We start from the raw sequence: 23,773 nt of genomic DNA on the forward strand, positions 1-23,773 counted from the left end.
CTTGTAGCGTAGAGTCTGATTGGTCCGACCAGCACTGGATCGTTCTGAGGGCGGGTGCTTCCTGTTTCTGTTTCTGCCTGTAAGCGGGCAGAAGCAGAATGGAAGAGTGGTCCGATTTGCCAAATTCCTGTTTGCTTATAATCCCATACAGTTCCTTGAGTGCCCGGTCTGTTACGGCTTGTGGGGGGATGTACACAGCTGTGATAATGGCCGCTGTGAATTCCCTCGGTAGCCAGATTGGTCGACACAGAAGCATGAGAAATTCCAGATCAGGAGAGCAGAAAGACTTGATAGAATGTATGTTCCTCTGATCACACCAGGATTTGTTAATCATAAAACATACACCACCACCTCTGCTTTTACCTGAGAGGTCTTTCGCTCTGTCCGCTCGGTGCACGGAGAACACTGCGGGTTCAATGGCTGAGTCTGGAATCTCCGCAGACATCCAAGTTTCTGTAAGGCAGATAATGCAGCAGTCCCTCATCTCGTTGGAAAGAGATCCGCGCTTTCAGCTCTCAGAGCTTGTTATCCAGAGACTGAACATTTGCCAGTAGAAAACTGGGTAGCGGGGGTCGATTTGCGCGGCGTCTTACTCTGATGAGAACGCCGACTCTGTTTCCCCTTTTCCTCCTGTGTTTCCACGGCCGGGCAGCCCAGAAAAAGGGCTCCGCTGCCGTGTTTGTAAACAGCAGGTCGGCATTGAGGAATTTGAAGTCCGGTTTATGGTGTGTAATTGCTAAACCAATGTCCAAAAGTGTTTGTCTGTCGTAGACAATAAGGCAGACAACATCCAAGACAAAAAACATAAGAATTGTAAACAAAACAAACAAAGCACTACCATGTTGTGTCGGAGCTCGCAACGCAGCAGCCTACTTGGCGCCATCTTGAGTCGAGAATATTGCAGGATATAATGCAGTCCCATATTGACAGCATCATCCACAGACCTGTTTGCTTGGTAAGCAAAGAGAAGGGGGTCCAGCATGGGTCCAGTGATGTCCTTCAGGTAGGCCAAAACCAGTCTCTCAAATGACTTCATGACCACAGATGTTAGAGCAACAGGTCTGTAGTCATTAAGTCCTGTGATTTGGGGTTTTTTGGGGACCGGAATGATGGTGGAGCATTTGAAGCAGCAGGGAACTTCACACTGATCTACTGAAGATCTGTGTGAAGATGGAGGCCAGTTGGACAGCACAGACTTTCAGACAGGCAGGTGAAACACCGTCTGGGCCTGAAGCTTTCCTAGTCTTTTGTTTCAGAAAGACCCGGCACACATCCTCCTCACAGATCATAAGTGCAGATTGAGTAGCAGGAGAAGGGAGGAGGGGGTTCCAGGTGGTGTTGGTGTGTGTGTGAAGTGAAGATCAGAGCGGGGGAGGGGTGTGAGACTGGGCTTTTCAAACCTGCAGTAAAGCACATTCAGTTCATCAGCCATTAGTTGACTCTCTACAGAGCGAGGGGGAGGCGTCTTGTACTTGGTGATGCTTTTTAGGCCTTTCAACACAGATGTAGGTTCGTTGGCTGAAAACTGTTTTTTCAGCTTTTCAGAGTAGCTTCTTTTAGCCACTCTGATTTCCTTAGTAGGTGTGTTCCTGGCCTGGTTGTACAATGTTTTATCCCCACTTCTGTAAGCATCCTCTTTGGCATGACGAAACTGTCTGAGTTTCCTGTAAACCATGTCCTAGTAGGGATGCACATATCCTCACAGAAACTGATATATCATGTCACAGTATCTGTGAGCTCGTCCAGGTCTGTGGCTGCAGCCTCAATAACACTCCAATCAGTGCAGTCAAAGCAGGCTTGTAGTTCCAGCTCTGCTTCATTGGTCTATCTCTTTACAGTCCTTACTACAGGCTTAGCTGATTTTAGTTTCTGCTTATAGGTTGGGAGAAGATGAACCAGACAGTGATCAGAGAGTCCTAAAGCTGCACGTGGGACAAAGCGATATGCATCCTTTACAGTGGTGTAGCAGTGGTCCAATATATTTCTGTGACGAGGAGGAGGACATGGCCGGGCTGTAACGATGTACGCCCAGCGCTGAATCAGCCCAATCAGTGGGAGAGGGATAAAGTGGAGCTGGGGACACCAGTTCGAGAGAGAGAGCGAAACACATGTGGCCACTCCTCCTTGCCCATCCTTTACCCATTGCATTGGTGCTGAAACCCAGGAAGGAGGAGGGATGTGCTGTCGTGAAGTCCTAACCGCTGCCGTCCACCAGGGAGGGGAGGAGCCGTTCCATCTGCCAGGGGTCAGAGGACTCACTGCCATCTGCCAGGGGAGAAGCGGCTGTTGTCCACCAGAGGGTGGAGGAGTGGCTGAGGACCGGGCGACGGCATGTCCGGGGACCAGCGTGTGAGTTTTTCTCTCTCTCTCCTCTCTCTCTGTCTCTCCCCCTCACTCTTTCCCTCTCCCCTCTCCCCTCTCCCTCCCCTCATATCTCCCAGGGCTCCAGAGAGGTGGGGAAGACCTGACGGCAGTAGGACGGCTGGAAGGGAGGGGAGTATGTCATGTCATGCCATTCCCTGGCCTGAATTGGGAGGCGGAGGAGTGTGACGAGGAGGAGGGTGTGGCTGGGCCGTAACGATGGACACCCAGTGCTGAATCAGCCCAATCAGCGGGAGAGGGATAAAGAGGAGCCAGGGACCCCTGTTTGAGAGAGAGAGAATCACACGCTGTGTGTGTGTGTGTGTTTAAGTTTGTTTAAATTCAGTTCTGTCATTAAAGTTATGTTGACTGTTCTACCGGTTCCCGCCTCCTCCTTGCCCATCCTTTACCCCTTACAATTTCTTTCTCTGGTGGGGCATGTGATATGTTGTTTGTATTTTGGCAGTTCACGAGTGAGGTTAGCTTTATTAAAATCTCCCAGAATAGTAATGATAAGAGAGCCGGGTGTTGTTGCTCCATGTCTGTGATGTGATCAGCCAGCTGTTGCAATGCTGCGTTCATGCATGCTTGTGGCGGGATATAAACACTCACCACACTAAACAAGGAAAACTCCCGCAGCGAGTAGAAGGGCTTACAGTTGATGAAGAGCACTTCTAAATTAGGACAGCACATATTCTTCAATGCTGTTACATCTGTGCACCAACTTTCATTGATGTAAAAGCATGTTCCACTGCCTCTCATTTTCCCCAATAACTCCGCGATACAATCTGCTCTTAACAACTGAAAGCCTGGCAGATGTAACGTACTGTCCGGAATGGCTTCACACAGCCAGGTTTCTGTGAAACACAGAGCAGTGGAGTTAGAAAAGTCCTTATTTGTTTGAGTGACCAAAGGCAGTTCATCCATTTTGTTGGCGAGGGAGCGGACATTCGCCAGATGAATACTCAGCAGCGGTGTCCTAAAGCTGCGTTGACGAAGCTTCACAAGCACGCTGGCTCGCTTCGCTTACGTGCGTCTTTTGGAACGCTTGTAGAGCACCGCTGTGCCTCCAACTTAGATGTCTAATAAAATGTCTGAATAATCAAACACCGGCAAAAAATTATCAGGTTCGAATATTCAGCAGTTCATCACTGGTGAAACTGATGGAGAAAGAATGACAAAAAACATGACAAACAAACAAAAGTAACAAAAACGCTAGAGAGCTCCACACCGAAGCAGCCATCTGCGATGCCATGTTTTCTGGATTAACCATTGAATATTACCATTCACTCCAACATTTGCTTGAAGCTGGAGTAGCATCAATTATCATATTATATTAACTTATAATATCACAGAGGGCTATACTTTATCTAGCAAAATAAATCAAAATAATTACATGTGTAATACAGTCGGAAACAGGGACCTTGCTAAGCCTGTGCTGGTCTATGGCTTGTGAATATTCACCCTCATTGCGATCTAAATATTTTAAAATATACATAGTTAAACCACTTCTTCTTTTTAATGGATGGAGCAACAGCTCTGTCTCAATGTGCGATGGATATCCAGTGTCATCCGCAGAAACTTGTGTAAATAAAACGCGTGAAAAGTAATTTCCCCCGAGTCGTCTTGACAGCATTTATCAGTGTAGGAAGACATAGTTTCCGGCTCTGGGCTGGAACTAAGTGTGCCCTCTGAGGCAAAACACGGAAATGACCGTGCATAGAGTCCATTATTGTGGCTTAATGCCATATTCTGATTTATAATTTGTCAGTTGAGGGCGCTATTTTGCTACTGTTGTGTTTGACAACCGTGGGAACATTCTTTGTGTGGGTTTCAACGGTATTGGTGTGGGGTTTTGGAAAGAGGGGGCGTGGGTAAATCAACAGCTCATTCTTGTGGAAGTTAGAAGGCTAAATCGCTTACAGAACCTTTAAGTATTTACCAAATTAAGCTTTTTATTGCACATAAATTCACAATTTGAGGTTAAACGAGGAATAAGGTTTATTGTTATTCAAAATACATGAAGTTGGAGACACGATTTATGTACTGACAAAACATGTTTCAGAATACTCACATTTATCTTTGCATGCCCAACTGCTTCAATTTGGAACACTTAGACTAAATATCAAAATAACAAAATATGAATTGAAGTGAGGATAACAAATGGGTGAATATTGTCAATGTTGAAAGATTTAGATACAGCAAATCCCCACAAGGTGTCAGTCATTGTTTTCAATTTACCTCAGCCACTGTTATAAAACTGTAAAATCCTCCAGCGCTGGCCACAGTGTAACACGGAGGAATAAATAAGATTTTTGCTGATAACCGATAGTTCCAAAAAGCAATTATCGGCACTGTTTAATCTGTAATACCATTATATCAGTCTACCTCTAGTTAAAATACTCAGTTTCAAAAGTATTGTCATAAGACACAACAATATGCGTGTGAACATGATTTTAGTGTGATTAAATTGCTTACTAACCTTTTCTGTATAAAGTTGTATCAAATTTTACAACTTCCATGAAGACGTAATGACGTAAACCCTAAAACAACCATAAAAATTACGATTTAAACAACTTTACAGCTCAGATAATACATTAGTTTTAACAGAAGAATTAATGTAAGTGCTTTTATAAAATTATAAGCTTCACATTTCTGCCTTTAAACACTCCAAACTCACCGTAACCTTGATTTTTGCTTTTTTAAGAAAAGGAGAGACTAAATTATTTTTGTGGTCATCAACATTATGCCACAAATGCTTTCGATTGAGCTTAACTTGTATTGAACCCAGAATATTCTTTTAACGTAAAACTTTAAGCATTGTGAAAGTCTGGGCTCACTAGCTTGTCTGTAGATAGTAGCCTATTCATTGTTAACAAGGCACAAACTGAATTTGGTCTTCCTAGTACATAAAGCCACATTAAGCGTTTTCTTTATAATGGTTTTCTATGGGATGAAACGCTTAACATTTATATTCTAGGCTCATCAGCTTGCCTGTAGATAGTATATCAGAAAGGTGAAATATAAATGTGGTCTTCGAAAGCTCCAAGAAGTAGGCCTTCTGTGCTTGCAATATGGCAGAGCAGAAACAGTTTTTTCCTGTCCTCCTCAACTGGAGGTGAAATAAGGAATGTTCTGTTTGCTTTGTTCACTGACTATGTTTACATGGACACCAGAAAGTGGCTTCTTGCGAGAAAGTAGCATTCCCGTTTACATGCATTTTATAAGTGGCATACTCTTTACACCCATATGCGGCTCGGTCAGTAAGCAGCTTTCTCCAGAGCAATATAATTTCCCCGGGATGCTTGTGTAAATAACAAACATGGCATCCTTGGAAGACTTCACTATTTGTATTCCCTGTTGCTTCGCTTTATTTCCAGATATTCCAGAGTTGTTGCAGTGTTTGTTTTCTTAACTTTCTATTGCGACCTGCAGCGGAATTGTGCTGCAATTGTGAGGTTTCCCTCTTACATAAAACTCCAAGATTCCCCCAGTGTATGAGCGCATATACTGTATATGCGAACATGAGGGACCATCAGTATGTTATACTGGTGTGTATAAATGGGTATATAGTGTATGTGCTTTTCCCTTTTTTCAACTGTACTCCCAGAAATGTTGAATTCTTTCCGCTTTGTTGACTTTTTGTTGGGCTCCATCATTTGCCGTTTGTTATCCAGTCTGTTCACGCACATGCAAACTCCTCAAAAACCTGTAACAATGGCACTTATGCGTTTACATGACCACATAAGCCACGTTTTACAGGAGAAATCTGGGTGTCTTAAAACACTTTCTCTTAATACCTTAAACCCTGTAAGGAAATTGGCGTTCTTGTTTACATTGCTTTTTGCAAAAACCCTGGACTAACCCGTTTTCTTAAGTGCATTTAAACACTCTTGTGACCATTGTAGAGAGATTGTTAATCCTAATTGCAAAGTATTAAACTTCAAACCATGTGCGACGCCAGTGGTGGCTTAGTGGTTAAGGCTCTGGGTTATTGATCAGAAGGTTGGGGGATCAAGCCCCAGCACTGCCCAGATGCCACTGTTGGGCCCTTGAGCAAAGCCCTTGACCCTATCTGCTCCAGGGGTGCTGTATCATGGCTGACCCTGCACTCTGACCCCAGCTTAGCTGGGATATGTGGAAAAAAAAAGAATTTCACTGCAAATGTGTGATAAATAAATACAATTATTAAAACAATGACCATAAAGAACCACATTTCTCTCAGATGTCCCTTGTCACAAACACTATCTTCTGGCAAAATAATGACATCATAATCTAAAGGGAAAGACTATATTTTTATGTTTTAATTCTCCCCCATAGAAAACCATTTAGAGAAAACGCTTAACATGGCTTAATTGACCTAGATGAAAGGCCAAAACATTGCAGTAGTCCAGTCTTGAGATGCCAAAAGCTTAGAGTAGTTGCAGTATACTCAGAGAGATAAGGTCTTATTTTTCTGATGTTGTACAGTGTGAATCTGCATGATTAGGTGGTCATTGAAATATGGTCAGTGAGGTGTTAAGTATACCTGGTCATCAAATATTACCCAGAGGTTCCTGTGTGACCTAGCTGGCATTAGTTGAGCCCCGATCTGTTGAGAAAGGTCTACATGAAACCCCAAAGTAAAGGTACTAAATAAATAATTGGGGGCACAAGACATAATTATATAAAATATAAATATATAATTATAATTCTGAAAATATAAATGTCAATCCTGAATATATAGTTTTAAAGATACATATTAAGTATAGTTAATTTAAATTGTGTGCATATTATGTATATATAATAACATTAATACCGCTGTTTACTTTTGTGGGGCACCAAGCAGCCAAATTTACTGTAAATTTGTTTTGATTCTGCTTGCCTTGCAAAACTGAACATAGTAGCTGTCATCTTCCTTCAAGTACTTCCAGGGTCAAGTGTTAGTTCTCCTCTTCTGTGTCTCCAAAGCAGCTGCCAATCACAGTTTTGTTTGTTTAGTCCTTGACATTGCTGTAAATGAAGCATAACGGACAAGGTATGAACCAATCAGTGTCATTTTGCTGGAGCACCAATCAGAGTCCATCAGATGTCACAGAACTGAAAGCAATTCATATCTGTGTTCTCATCGTATCTGAAGTGAGGACCGCAGACAATCAGGTTCACTTCAGGTATTTCCATCAAGCCTACAAATATATATGCTTATTAGCTACCACCAGAACCGGACGCATTATTCTACATGTTTACAAATATATGCATGATATAAGAATGTAACTTTTTGCATGTATCAGTTGCACCTCAGTGAGGCTAACTAAGCTTTTACAGTAAATAACGAATGGTAAAATTATGAAAAAAGTTGTGTTTTATGATACTTATTTGTTTGTTTAAATTAATATTGAGTGTAATTGGAAATTAATGCATGGAGTACTCAGTATTCTTAGTTCTTTGATGGCATCATGTGGCAACTGCCTGGAACAACAATGCTAAGAAGTAGGTGAGATTTGCCAGCAAGTGACAGATGAAGGCTTTTATTTGAGAATTTAGCTCTGTACTTTGCCTTGATGTTAAAAAACATTTCTATGTTGGCCATTTTTCCTAAAATGTGTTGTCAATACAGTAAAAAAAATATGCAAAGTCAACTATTTCTCTCTCTCTCTCTCTCTCTCTCTCTCTCTCTTGTTCTTTCTCTTTTCAGGAGTTTGGCATACTTTACTTACCTGGTTCCCATGGTAATATGTGGGGTATAGGCAATCTCAATATCTGAGACTTTTTCACAACGCCATGAAAGGCCTGATAAACCGGTTCTGCCTGTAAATACAAAAGATTGACATCCACAAAGTCTGAGAGAGAGAGAGAGAGAGAGAGAGAGAGAGAGAGAGAGGAGTGTCAAATACCTTTAGAGCCATTTAAGAAGTTAACACCACTTGTGACTTTTGAAACAGGTTTCCTATTTTTTGTTTTGTCTTAAAATGCACATTATACTCACATACCACACACAAGAGCTCATAGCCGGTTCTCATCTGCCTAGACCAGGGTACTAAATAATGTAAATGGTAAGTTTGAGGCACAATTATTCCATTTATTGTCAATATTAGTTATTCATAGAAAGATTTTAAGGTTTTAAAGATTACTTGTGAGCTGAAATTGCAGTTGGTAACTATATCAGACAAGTAGGCTATAGTAGCCTATACACTGGGTTGTTTAAATCAGTCAAAACTATCTACTGTAAAACTAAATACCTGCATAATCCAGAGAGTAGTAGTTACTTAATGCGCATTGCACTGATACACTATGGCTGTGTCTCAAAACATAGTGAGCTACCTAGCTAGTTAGCATTGTTGTGAGATTTGATGCGCAAAAATGCTGATTGGAAACACGACTAAGGGGCGTTCACACATAACAACGTTCCGTCTGTATGTACATATGCGTCAAATTAAAAACCGTTAACACCGAACATGTTTTCGCGTCCGTCCGCGATGTTTCTTTTATTATTTTTCTATGTAAACATGCGCTTGTACTAACATATTTGACCGTTGTGCCTGCGTTGTCAGCGTCTTGAGCTGGAGCGCCGCGTTTTTTAGACGCCGTGTCAGTTTAACCCTTGTGCATCAATTAAAAAAAAAGTTATATATATATATATATATATATATATATATATATATATATATATATATATATATATATATATATATATATATATACTAAATGCGAAGGGGTATTTATTTATTTATTTTTATTATTTTGGATTATCACAGTCCGGAATATATCAATGATTAGCAACAACATTGATTTTGATGCATTGTTATTGTTTGTGCAGTGTCAGATTTAAAAAAAAAAAAAAAAAAAAAAAAAAAAACACTCAGGACCTCAGAAGACAAAAATGTCCTTAATATAAATATTATTTTCTGCTTTCACTGACTTAGATTTTTTAATCAACATCAGTCCTGATCATAACTACCAAATATTCATTCATTTTCAGGATTTTAACCCTTGAAATGCCAGTTTGTTTATATAATGCCACTGTTGTTTTTCACACACACACACACACAATTTCTCAATGCACAAATAAAACACACTCTGACATCCATACCAACATAACCACACAATTTTAGCTGCATCATTTATTCAACTGGCCTGCAGTGCTCTATAATACAGCAAACAGAAAATAGGAAAAAAGCATGTATTTGCTCCATAGGTTAAACATGAGAAAATGGCGCCATCTGGTGGAAAATATAAAAAACAAATTAATTTTGAAGCCAGGGCGCCGGAATGAAAACGTAATATCATTGAATTCATGATTTTATGCTTTAATGGCACTGGGATCAAATATTGCTTTTTTAATGGGTTTCAATGTGGACATTTTTGTCCTTAAGGTCCTGAGTGTAACTATTTTGTGTACACAGAGATGTATTATAGGAACTGAGGTTGAAATATCAAAATTCCCAAAAAAATACAAACCTTTGGCAAAATTTATGCCGTTGGCATTAACACAGCCAAAATGATCGAAAAAACAAAAATGAAAAAGACAAAAATGTCCCGAAGGTCGCACAAGGGTTATAAAGAACGTCAACTTTTAAAAATGCTCTTGAGAAACCTGGGTTGTGCTGCAACTAGATTTTTTTAGCGCAACCACGAGTTCGGTCTGAACGACCCCTTATTAAAATTTTAAAACGCGTTCTCCTATGTTCTGTTTTATTCTGTTGCGCTCCGTCTAGCTGTTTTTGGACGCGAGAACGCGTCTGCTGTCTAGGTAGGTAGCACACTAAGTTGGTTTTGAAACACAGCCAATGTGTGAGCGCGCTTTCGTTTTGCTCCGACAATCCGCATTAAAAGTGACTTTCCTGAATTACAGGTAGAGCTGAGTGAAGTCAAGAAAAAACGATGTAACGTGTAGAGAACCCTTTGGATATATATACCATATTTTTTTTTATTTATTTTTTTTTATTTGGACATTTTGGGGAAGACTTCTACAAACAGAATAAGTTGGTTTAGTCCCACTTCGGCTAAGGGAAAAAGATGGATCGTGTTTCGTAAAGTCATTAACAGACTCTCTGTACAGCTGTGACGACGAATGCAGGTAAGTGATTCAAGCTAGCTCCATTTACTTTGAGTTTGTTTCCGTTTTAAAATGTAAATAAATGGCTTAAAGCGCACCTCAACATAAAATAGGTATTTGGTTTCGTCTTTTCTTTCTAAGGGGAAGTCCGAAATTGTGAAATATGTTTACGTTTTAAAGGTACCTTTAAAACGATATATAGACTAAAGCTAGTGGTCCCCCCCGTAACGCTTCGTATAGGCATGCGTGTAATGTACACTTGCATTAGATTAATATACATTAGTGTATCATCTAGGCCCCTAGTCACTTTAGAAACACTGTCATTGGGATATTTAACTCTTTCCAGGCTCTTAAGAGTTTGAAGGGTTATTTTTTTGTCTCAGGGGAGATGGGGGGCAGTTGGAGATGGTGCTACAGGACGTGCACTTGTTGTATGTCTGAAGACGAAAGGAACGCCATCGCCATACATTATGAAATCAAACGCATCCTCGCCGAGCAGAAGAAAAGAGAACGCAGAGAGATCAAAGTGCTTTTATTAGGTAAGATGATTCTGCTATTAAAATAATCAACTTTTTTTTAATTTATTTAAAAGTGCTTCTAAATGAAGGGAAATAATGAATACTAAGGAGCTGAGATCTTTGGAGAAATGGATGTCATGTGAGTGGATCACTAACTGTAGAGGGAGGACACAATAATTTCATGTATTGAACATGCCTGTGTATGCATGCTCTCAATTAATTGTGATTATGTATTTTGAAAAAACAAACAAAAAACAAACAAACAAACAAACAAACAAAAAAACAGATTGGCATTGGGGTAGTTGACAAATACAGTAACATGGACAACTTTTTAAATTTAAGGTCAAAATCTTTTTAACCTAACCCATTTTTTTTATTGTTTTTTATTCAAAATTGAAGATTTATATGTGTGTAAGAGAAATCATATATAATAGATGTTTCAACGTCACCAAAGCTTTTTAATCACCTTTTAGCTTTTTGAGTGGTGAATCGTTAAAAGTACAAATACTCTATGTAGTCCCTCAGTTAATATGATATCATAAAAATGATATATGATATATTTATTAGAAAATAATTAAAAAAGTAGATGAAGTATGTCACACTGCAGGACACCCAGATAGCACACGTACATCTCTGAGTTTAAGAGCGTTTAATCTGGAAAGCATCTCAATCTGATTAACATCTGATAAACATCTTAAAAAGATCAGAATTACAAACATTCTAAATTATAAACATCTCAAAGACATCTGCTGAATGTCTTATTAACATTCGAGAGGAAACGACTTATAGACATATTCCCAGAGAGCACACGTACATCTCTGAGATGTCTGCGTTTCATCTGAAAAGCATCGCAATCTTATTAACATGTCTTAAACATCTTGAAAAGATCAGATTTACAAACATTCTAAATTATAAATGTCTCAAAGACATATATCTGCTGAATGTCTTATTAACATTCGAGAGGAAACGACTTATAGACATATTCCAAGATAGCACGCATACGTCTCTGAGATGTCTGTCTGAGATCTTTTCATCTGGAAAGCATCTTAATCTAATTAACATCTGCTAAACATTTTTAAAAGATCAGATTTACAAACATTCTAAATCATAAATGTTTCAAAGACATCTGCTAAATGTCTTATTGACATCCGAGTGGAAACATCTTTTAGACATATTCCCAGATAGCACACATTTCCAAGATGTCTGCGTTTCATCTGGAAAACATCACATTCTATTTAACATTTTCTAAACATCTTAAAAAGATCAGATTCACAAATATTCTTAATCATAAATATCTCAAAAACATCTGCTAAATGTCTTATAGATGTATTTCAGCTGAGCAAACAACTGAAAAAATGTCTTCCAGATATAAACACACACATCAAATAGACGTCTGGGTGATGTACGTGTGCTATCAGGGTACTGATAATGTTTGACATGTAATGTCAGCTGTTGGGCCACCTGAAGACTGTTGTAGATGGCAATTGAGTACAGTTTGTCCAATCTTTCTATCGGAATTAGGGTTGGTGATCTGATGTCTTGAAGAAAATATTCTTGACAAGTGATAGTCTATGAACTGATCGGACTGTACTTCATGCTGCTTTGTTACAATCAACACATTTATTTTTGTACAGATTGTATATTTAGTAACATTTAGTAACTTTTCTGACACTTTGCCCTCTCACACTGATTTAGATGTAGATTGAGGGATTGTTTGACTGTCAAATATTTGCCCTTTATAAAAACAGGGATTAAAGCGAGGATAGCTGTGAGTCACCAATAAGTTGTTCATGCCTGTCTGCTTAAATTACCGCAGATAAAATTTAAAAACAAAACACAAACAGTTTAAACAGCATAGAAAATCTGTGCGAACAGTTGTGTGAACATAGTGTATAAAAAGAACATGGAAGTCCTCCTGTGGTGGAGGACACCTCATTTTAAAAGTACCCAAACATGCCCAGCAACATGCTTTCTTGCACTGCATGACTCTGGCAGTCAGCCTACACATGTTTAAAACATCTCTTTTGCTTTGTGACCTCTTTGTTAACAGGACTGATAACATTCCAGTGTGCACGTGAAAAATGTCAGTATTTGTGCTGAAGGAGCGGTTTAAGGATACACCACTATTTGTACATTGCATTCCATTTTAGTTCTACATTTTTGTCATGCCATAACCTGGTTTTTACTGTAGTTACTTTACAAAAAATGGTGTTTGGCCTTTTCTGTAATGGCACTACAAAGGGCTCTTTGTACTTAAAATTGTTAATCCAGTGTCATTCTTAACACTGGGTAAACGTAATCTTGTGTTATCTTGTTTTATGTTTCACTCAGTATGTTTATATGCGCAGTTATAATCGAGGTACAGCGGGTTTTTGCGTAGTCGAGCTACAGTCTTCATCTATCTGTCCAAATATACATGATACAATAATATCTTTCACACATACAGACTTTTCCAGAAAATTAACTGCAATTTTCAGTTTAGAGGTCTTGTGTGAACACGACCCGTATTTTCCAGAATGAGAAGTTGTAACATTAAACCAAAAAAATTCAGTTTTGATGCAATATGTGAACAGAGTCGTAAGATTAACGGTTTGATCATGTAAGAGGTCAGGCAGCGTTGACGTAAAACGCTGCCTGACCTCAAAAAGTTGATTCAGTTACTCTGGAGTAAAAAAAAAAAAAAAAAATCAAATTGGAAAGATAGTGAAACTATTCCATTTAGTCAGAGGATATAAAAAATGTGTAATATTTTAGAGTCGACTACAGAGAAAATCTTGTAGTGTATAATGCTCCATGACTCTGAAGTGATTTGGTGAGTAGCTAATGGAAATCGACCGCACGCGGCCATGACACTGGACCACAAAGAAATGTAGATGGCGACTAAAAACAATAATACAAACTTACGTTTACATCCACTTTAAAAGTTTGATTTCAGTCGGACTAAAACCATAATACAATCGTACGTTTACATGCACTTTAAAAGTTTGATTTCAGTCGGACTAAAACTATAATACAAATGTACATTTACATACATTTAAAAGTTTGACTTCTGGCAGACTAAAACGATAATACAGACATACGTTTACACGCACTTTAAAAGTTTGATTTCGATCGGACTAAAACCATAATACAAAGTACATTTACATGCGCTTTAAAAGTTACATTTCAGTCTGACTAAAATGATAATACAAACGTAAGTCTACATGCACTTTAAAAGTTTGATTTCAGTCGGACTAAAACTATAATACAAACGTACATTTACACAAACTTTAAAAGTTAGATTTCGATTGGACTAAAACCATAATACAAAGTACGTTTACATGCACTTTAAAAGTTCGATTTCAGTTGGACTAAAACGATAATACAAAGTACATTGACATGCACTTTAAAAGTTCACTTTCAGACGGACTAAATCTAAATACAAACGTACGTTTACATGTGCTAAAAAAGTTAGAATTCGGTCGGACTAAAATTATGAAACAAACATACTTTACATGCACTTTTAAAAGTTTGATTTCAGTCAGACTAAAATGATAATACAAATGTATGTTTACATGCACTTTAAAAGTTTGATTTTGGTCAGACTAAAACTATAATAAAAACGTACGTTTACATGCACTATAAAAGTTAACTTTTGGTCGGACTAAAACGATAATACTGTAAAAATGCCACCTCACCAACAATAGAATCCAGCAAAGTGGTTAAGGTATCTGCGCGTTCATCTATTTCGTGCACGTGTGGCTGTAGTGTCATAACTATTTGATTTAGTTAAGACCGAATCTAACTCCATTAATAATTTAATCTGACTCGAATTTAGGTTGAGATTCCAATTATTATTTATCTTTAATTGAGATCTTGTTTAGATTTGGATACTTGATTTTTCTAGTTTGCACTTATTCATTCTGAATTCTGTCACTTAGGGCCTCATGTCGGCCTCGTGCACGGGTCCACGGTCACAAATTGTCAGTTTGTTTTTAATATGAGGTAAATGACTAATACTATTTAGAATGATTACTACCGCAGCTTATCTATTTCTAAATAGTAGTTTAACTTAGTTCTATAGATTTGTATACACTTAAAGTAATATTATCTCTAGACAGAGGTAAATTAATAATACTATTTGAATAAGGCCGACCAACATACCATTATCCAAATTGTAGTTTTGTTTAGTTCTATAGTTTCCTATTACACTTGACTAGAATAGTATTAACATTAGAGCTGTCAGAATTAATGCATTAACGCATGCAATTAATATAAAAAGTTTAACGCGTTAATTTTTCTTAATCACGATTAACGCATTTACCATTACTACAGCATAAACACTTGTGTGAAGGACGAAACTTTGTAATGTGTCTGCCCGGAGTCATTACACTGACACACACTTCACAAACCCAGAGCCCTTCAACCAAGATGAGCCTAAAAGCTTAGCATAAAATAGCATAACGCAGCAGTCCCATAGACATTCTATGAGCGGTACTGTCGTAATACTCTCCTATGATAGAGCCGCGGAGATTGTTATGTCGTAAATAAAAGAATCTCTGACAGCGTTTCCCTGTCATTGATAAAATGTTGGAGAAAGGAGCTCTTAGTGCTATTTGATGTACTTAACAAGCACAGATGAGACCTGACAGAAGTCAAGTAATTTTCAGCCTATGTGAGATGTATTTTAATTACTACAGAAGCAAGTCAAGTCTTAACTATCACCAAAACGCGACGTTTTTGTCTGAAAGCGCTTTTCATGGTGCTTTTCAAAACTTGATGCTGGCATTGACACTCTGATGCGAATCATGAATGCAGCTTCACGATTGCTGTAACAAAGAGGATAGTCACAGTCTACCAGCAGATTAATATTGTGGAGGATGAGAGTTTAAGAGATTTAATGCCCATTGCAATGAATATACAACCTATGTGTAAACTAGTTCTTTCAATTAGTCAACCTCACACTTAGACTTTGGGAAACGTTTAATGTTACTCGAATTGGTGCTATTTTTGTGCATTTCTTATGGAAGGCTTTGTTTGGAAAATGTTAATAAAGCATTATATTGTTAAATATTGTTTTGTTTTCTTTCCTAAGATGGAAATAAATGCATTTAGACAAGAAAATAAGTCTATTTAGTGTCAAATTTCAGCACTTTCAAAATCTGCAATTAATCGCGATTAACTACCCAAATAAATTGTGATTAATCGTGATTTAAAAAAATGATCGATGGACAGCACTAATTAACGTTAAACAGGAGTTGTGACTATTACTATTTGGATGGGTCGATCAACATTAAATTGTCTCAAATAGTATTTGTTTTAGCCTTTACAGTCTATTACACTTAAATAAAGCCAAATGGTTCATCAGAAAGCTAAGATCCTAGTTGATGTGCTTCATGCTCCTTCAAATACTGGGTCTTAGTATGTAATATCCCTGATCACAGATTTGCGGTAACAATAATTTAACGTAAACTATTAAAGCCAATAATTTCAGAATAAGTCAGAATAGAATCAAGTTTAACAATTTATTAGTCAGGTAAATATGTATCAAGCCAATTACATAATTAATCAATTCAGAAATAATAAATACAAAACATCTAATGCTTAAAGATGAATCTTAAGAGTAACAGATGCATACCTGACTTCAGCAAAGTATGTAGTTTAAGCACCATGGGGATTTCTGGCTACAGAAAATTCCAGTGAAAAATATGCTAGATTTCCTTAAATACCCAGACCAAAACCAAATGTAATGACAATAAGAATTTGGGGATGCATGTCTGCATACAGGATGTAATTATAGGTAGGCATGTCCCCAGAATTGGTCAGAATTCCTTTAAATTCTCAAAAATGTGTTATCATGAATGTTGCAATTGTGGAAATGAGACCTGGTACCAGTCACACTGAGACCTTTTCAATTATATGAAACATGAATAGCCAAACATGTAATTAGACATTTGTTACCTACAATATTTAAGTGTGTTTTAAGGTGATTTTGAGCTGAGAGGGAAAGGAGGGTAGAGAGCAGATGTGGAAAGACAACAACGAGGCAATTCTTGTTGGGTGTGAGATGGTGTCTTTGCGAGAAAGTTTCTATGCTGATTTTCTCAGAGATTATACATTTGCCTCCCTGGGGAGTTCTGCCCTTTAAACATCTTGGCACCCCACCTTACAATACAAACAAATGTTTACATGCACTTTAAAAGTTCGATTTCGGTCGGACTAAAACAATAATACAAACGTACGTTTACATGCACTTTAAAGGTTTGATTTTGGTCGGACTAAAACGCTAATACAATCATGCGTTTACATGCACTTTAAAAGTTTGATTTTGGTCTTGCTAAAATTATAATACAAACGTACGTTAAATGCGCTTTAAAAGTTCGATTCCAGTTGGACTACAATGATAATACAAATGATAACACAATGATAATACAACGATAATAAAATTATAATACAAAAGTATGTTTATATGCACTTTAAAAGTTTGATGTCAGTCAAAGTAAAATTATAATACAAGCGTATGTTTACATGCGGTTTAAAGGTTCGATTTCAGTCAGACTAAAACGATACTACAAACGTATGTTTACATGTGCTTTAAAAGTTTGATTTCAATTGGACTAAAATGATAATACAAACGTACATTTAAATGCACTTTAAAAGTTCGATTTCAGTCGAACTAAAATGATAATACAAACATACGTTTACATGCACTTTAAAAATATGATTTCAGTTGGACTAAAAGTATAATACAAACGTACATTAACATGCAATTTAAAAGTTCAATTTCATTCAGACTAAAACGATAATACAAACTTATGTTTACATGCGCTTTACAAATTAGATTTCAATCGGACTAAAATTATAAAACAAACATACTTTACATGCACTTTAAAAGTTTGATTTCAGTCTAACTAAAATTATAATATAAAGTGTTTATATGCACTTTAAAAGTTCGATTACAGTCTGACTAAAACGATAATACAAATGTAGATCCTCCTTTCTCTCATCTTGTTCCTGCAAACGTTACAGAAGAACTGACCAAGACTATGGATCTAGCGGCTTTTCGACTGTTTGCTCTCAAACAAGGAGAGGGGACCATCGAGCAATATACAGAGCAGTTATGTGGTCTCGCCCAAGTTCTCAGTTGGGGAGATATTGAACTCAAGGACTGCTATCAGTTCGGGCTTTATGAGTCTGTGAAATCCTGTCTGCCAGGAGGCAGATGTGAGCTTTCATTGGTGGACTTCATTGACTATGCTTTGAAGCTCACATTCTCCCTCTACACTGTGGGGTATGGCAGTAATCCCATGATGCTGCCAGCGCCCACACCTGCCACAGTCAACCAGCCAGTGCCCAAGCCTGCCCCAGTAAACGACCCAGCGCCCACGTCTGCCACGGTCATCAGGCCAGTTCCTTAAGCCTTTGCCATCCCAGAGCTAGCACCTGAAGCCTCGACCTTCCCGGAGCCAGCGCCTGAAGTCTTGAGCATCAGTGCCTGAAGCTCCAGCCGTCCGAAAGAGGAGGTGGAGGAGGAGAATGGCCCCTGCTCACCAGTCGCTGCCAGCACTCACAGTCACAGAGGCCGTTCCCCTGCCGCTGCCAGCATCCACGGCCATCGAGGCCATTCCCCTGCCTCTGCCAATGCTCATGGCCACGGAGGTCGTTCCCTGTCACTGCCTGTGCTCATGGCCACGGAGGCCATTCCCCTGTCACTGCCAGTGCTCACGGAGGTCGTTTCCCAGTTCCCTCTGTCGACGAGTCTGTTGAGTTCCCTGAATATGTCCAGTTCCCCAAGCCTGTCCAGTTCCCTGAGGCTGTCGATGAGCCTGTCCAGTTCCCTGAATCTGTCCAGTTCCCAGAGCCTGTCCAGTTCCCTGAGGCTGTCGATGAGAGTTCCCTGAGGCTGTCGACGAGCCTGTCCAGTTTCCTGAGGCTGTCGATGAGCCTGTCCAGTTCCCTGAGTCTGTTCAGTTACCTGAGTCTGTCCAGTTCTCTGAGTCTGTCCAGTTCCCTGAGGCTGTCGACAAGTCTGTTTAGTCCCCTGTCACTGTCGACTATCCTTTCCAGTCCATAGCGGCTGTCGACCAGCCCTTTGCTCAGTCCAGTTGCCAGCACCTATCAGACACAAACCACCAGGCTGTTGCTCAGTTCAGTAACCAGCACCTGTCAGACACCAGTCACCAGTCTGTTCAGTGACCAGCGACTGCCCACTCCCAGTATGACCCCTGTCCAGTGGTCACTATCCTGTTGCAAGTGGCCATTGCCTTGCTTGAATTTCCTGTTGCTCTGCCTCTTGAACCTCCCACGGCTCTGCCCCCTGAGCACTTGCATGCTGTAGCTCCATATCCAGAGCCTCTGCCTCTTGTGGCTCCGCCCCCTGAGTGTCTGCCTCCTGTGGCTCCACCCCTGAGTTTCTGCCTCCAGTGGCTCTGCCTCTGAGCTTCCGCCTCCTGCTCTTCCCATGAACTATTTTTTTTTTTTTATGTGTTAAGGAGCACCAGGACCCACTCATTAGATGGGGGGCTCTGTAACACTTGGGACATTTGCCCTAGCGGCCACTAGATGTCGCAAAGAGGACTAAGACTTTTAGTTTGAAGTTTGGTTTTTGGTTGTGTCTCTGTTCTCTGTGTTCCCTGTGATTAGTCCCAGCTGTATTTTGTTACCTTTGTTAAGTCTTGTGTATATAATGCCCTCATGTTACCTTTGTCAGTTCTTTACCTTCGTGAATGTAATGGTTTGTTCTTTGGTCGTTGTAACACATTCAATGGAAAGGAGGAGGCGAGAACCAGCTTGATAATATAAATAATAGTTTAATAAGAAACTGAACCAAAAAGACAAACACGCACACACAGGTGTCGGGCAGCTGCCCGTAACTCCCTCTCTGTCGCACTGCCGTCTCCGGTTGCCTTTATCCCTCTTGGGCTTAATCAGCCTAATTAGGGGCCGGGTGTGTGGAATCATCCACCCTGCCACAGTTGTGTTTTGAGTTCTTTGTTTATTTCATCATGAGATTTTATTAAAAAGCCTGCACAAAGATTCTCCTTTCTCTCATCTCATTCCTGCAAACGTATATTTACATGAATTTTAAAAGTTCGAATTCAGTCAAACTAAAACAATAATACAAAGTAAGTTTACATGCACTTTAAAAGTTCGATGTCAAAGTAAAATGATAAAACAAACGTACGTTTACATACGGTTTAAAAGTTCGATTTCAGTTGGACTAAAACTATAATACAAACATACATTTAAATTCACTTTAAAAGTTCAATTTCAGTCGGACTAAAACAATAATAATGACTTATGTTTATATGTGCTTTAAAAGTTCGATTTCAGTCAGACTAAAACAATAATACAAACGTACTTTTACAGTGCATCCGGAAAGTATTCACAGCGCTTCACTTTTTCCACATATTGTTATATTACAGCCTTATTCCAAAATTGATTAAATTCATTATTTTCCTCAAAATTCTACAAACAATACCCCATAATGACAACGTGAAAGAAGTTTGTTTGAAATCTTTGCAAATTTATATAAAAAAATAAAATAAAAAATAAATAAATAAAAAAAATCACATGTACATAAGTATTCACAGCCTTTGCCATGACACTCAAAATTGAGCTCAGGTGCATCCTGTTTCCACTGATCATCCTTGAGATGTTTCTACAACTTGATTGGAGTCCACCTGTGGTATTTTCAGTTGATTGGACATGATTTGGAAAGGCACACACCTGTCTATATAAGGTCCCACAGTTAACAGTGCATGTCAGAGCACAAACCAAGCCATGAAGTCCAAGGAACTGTCTGTAGACCTCCGAGACAGGATTGTATCGAGGCACAGATCTGGGGAAGAGTACAGAAAAATGTCTACAGCATTGAAGGTCCCAATGAGCACAGTGGCCTCCATCATCCGTAAATGGAAGAAGTTTGGAACCACCAGGACTCTTCCTAGAGCTGGCCGCCCGGCCAAACTGAGCGATCAGGGGAGAAGGGCCTTAGTCAGGGAGGTGACCAAGAACCCGATGGTCACTCTGACAGAGCTCCAGCATTTCTCTGTGGAGAGAGGAGAACCTTCCAGAAGAACAACCATCTCTGCAGCACTCCACCAATCAGGCCTGTATGGTAGAGTGGCCAGACGGAAGCCACTCTTCAGTATAAGGCACATGACAGCCTGCCTGGAGCTGCCAAAAGGCACCTGAAGGACTCTCAGACCATGAGAAACAAAGATTGCACTCTTTGGCCTGAATGGCAAGCGTCATGTCTGGAGGAAACCAGGCACCACTCATCACCTAGCCAATACCATCCCTACAGTGAAGCATGGTGGTGGCAGCATCATGTTGTGGGGATGTTTTTCAGCGGCAGGAACTGGGAGACTAGTCAGGATCGAGGGAAAGATGAATGCAGCAATGTACAGCGACATCCTTGATGAAAACCTGCTCCAGAGCGCTCTGGACCTCAGACTGGGCCGAAGGTTCATCTTCCAACAGGACAACGACCCTAAGCACACAGACAAGGTAACAAAGGAGTGGCTCCGGGACAACTCTGTGAATGTCCTTGAGTGGCCCAGCCAGAGCCCAGACTTGAACCTGATTGAACATCTCTGGAGAGATCTGAAAATGGCTGTGCACCGACGGTCCCCATCCAACCTGATGGAGCTTGAGAGGTCCTGCAAAGAAGAATGGGAGAAACTGCCCAAAAATAGGTGTGCCAAGCTTGTAGCATCATACTCAAAAGACTTGAGGCTGTAATTGGTGCCAAAGGTGCTTCAACAAAGTATTGAGCAAAGGCTGTGAATACTTATGTACATGTGATTTTTTTTATTTATTTTATTTTTTTTATAAATTTGCAAAGATTTCAAACAAACTTCTTTCACGTTGTCATTATGGGTATTGTTTGTAGAATTTTGAGGAAAATAATGAATTTAATCCATTTTGGATTAAGGCTGTAACATAACAAAATGTGGAAAAAGTGAAGCGCTGTGAATACTTTCTGGGTGCACTGTACATGCACTTTAAAAGTTCGGTTTCATTCGGACTAAAACAATAATACAAATGTACATTTACATGCACTTTAAAAGTAGTTTAAAAGGACTAAAACGACAATACAAAATCGAAAAAATTTATTTACAAAACTGAAAAAAGGATGTGATGTCTTAGTGAAACATCATTAAACATACTGTAGCAAAAACATAATAGAAGTGTCCATAATAATAATATAAATAATCTTCTTAATTATATACATAGAATACAAATGCAATAAATAATCATGTAAGAGTAATTGAACATTCTCACATTTATATTTTGTATTATGGTTCTACCATTTTCTTTTTAATTAGATTTTTTTTACTTTATTTTTTCTTGTTAATTTCAGGCACAGGGGAGAGCGGAAAAACAACTTTTATTAAGCAGATGAGGATTATTCATGGAAAAGGCTATTCAGAAGAAGACAGGCGTGCCTACGCTAAACTGGTTTACCAGAATATCTTCACAGCTATGAAGACTCTGACAGGGGCTATGAACACCCTTAGGATATCCTACACTAACCCACAGAATGAGGTGACCAGCCAAAGAAATTGCTGTGTTCAATTTCTCAATGGGTTGTTCCCAACCCATTTCTTTCTTCCTTGGAACACAAAAGGAGATGCTAGGCAGAATGTTAACCTCAGTCACCATTCACTTTTAATTGCATGTTTTTTCCACACAATGAAATTCAATGGGGACTAACCCTGTCAAGCTCCAAAATGATAAAGAAGCACTATACGACGTCCAAGTCCTCTGAAGCCAACCGATTGCTTTGTGTGAGCAACAGATCAAAATTTAAAATAACATTTAAATTTAAGATCCAATTCAAAATTCTGCCATAATTAAAATAATATTAAAATTCTTTTGGATCTCATCTTGTTGCTTGATTTCCTAAACTGCTCTGAAAATGATAAAGTTCTGTTTAATAGTACTGTTGTACCAGTCATATCAAAATGAATGAACAATTCAGATACAAATTTTCTCAATAAATGTGTCACTATTTACACAAAGCAATCACCTAATCGTTTTAATAAAATTGTCCTTTCATAATAGAATAGTTCCCCTTTCAGAATCAGATAGACCAGGATTATGGGAAATAACCACACAATGTTTTTTTTTATAAGCCAGCCTTAATAGTTCTTCTTTTTATTCTCAGATGCATGGCCAACAGTTTCAGGAAGTGGAAATACTTCAGATGACACATTTGGACAGAACGTATGTGGAAGCTATTCGTCAACTTTGGGCCGACGCAGGTATCAAGGACTGTTACAGTCGTCGTAGAGAGTACCAGCTACTGGATTCTACAGAATAGTAAGTATGTTTAAGAAAAGAGGGATAATGTCCTGTCAGACATGAGGGTATTTTGCAGACTGTACATTACCCCATATGTTACATGGCTAAATACTTAAAGGAATATTTCGTGTTCAATACGAGTTAAGCTCAGTTGACACCATTTGTGGCATAATATTGATTAACACAAAAATGTATTTTGACTTGTCCCTCCTTTTCTTTCAAAAAAAGTTAAAATCTGAGTATTAGTGAGGCAACTACAGTGGAATGAGGCCAGTTGGTATACTTTAAAATACTCACTGTTTCAAAAGTATAGACACAAGACATAAACAATATGTGTGTTAACATGATTTTAGTGTGATAAAATCACTCACAGACCTCTTCTGTGTAAAGTAATAGCCAATTTTACAACTTCGTTGCCGTGACATTGTAATGCAACAAACCCTAAAACGACTGTAAAAATTATGATTTAAACAACTTTACAGTTCAAATAATACATGAGTTTTGACAGAAGAATTAATGTAAATGCTTTTATAAAATTATAAGCTTCACATTTCTGCCTTTAAACCCT

The 23,773-nt window shown here is 38.9% G+C and overlaps 1 protein-coding gene across 4 annotated transcripts in view; it reads left to right on the forward strand.

Annotated features, from left to right (window-relative positions):
- Window positions 1-8,271: 8,271 nt before the first annotated feature.
- LOC127438575 (guanine nucleotide-binding protein subunit alpha-11-like) overlaps window positions 8,272-23,773 on the forward strand; it is a 28,122-nt gene continuing 12,620 nt past the window's right edge. For 2 of the 4 annotated variants that reach the window (XM_051694256.1, XM_051694255.1), the window contains exons 1-5: window positions 8,272-8,393; window positions 10,193-10,417; window positions 10,743-10,935; window positions 22,262-22,446; window positions 23,069-23,223. In XM_051694256.1, the coding sequence (XP_051550216.1) occupies window positions 10,412-10,417; window positions 10,743-10,935; window positions 22,262-22,446; window positions 23,069-23,223 (539 nt within the window). In that variant the 5' untranslated portion in view covers window positions 8,272-8,393; window positions 10,193-10,411. The remainder of the gene's footprint in view (window positions 8,394-10,192; window positions 10,418-10,742; window positions 10,936-22,261; window positions 22,447-23,068; window positions 23,224-23,773) is intronic. The other 2 variants (XM_051694257.1, XM_051694258.1) reach the window with 2 other exon arrangements.

This window comes from Myxocyprinus asiaticus, chromosome 49 (assembly GCF_019703515.2).
Source record: "Myxocyprinus asiaticus isolate MX2 ecotype Aquarium Trade chromosome 49, UBuf_Myxa_2, whole genome shotgun sequence".
In the NCBI taxonomy this organism is placed as follows: Eukaryota; Metazoa; Chordata; class Actinopteri; order Cypriniformes; family Catostomidae; genus Myxocyprinus; species Myxocyprinus asiaticus.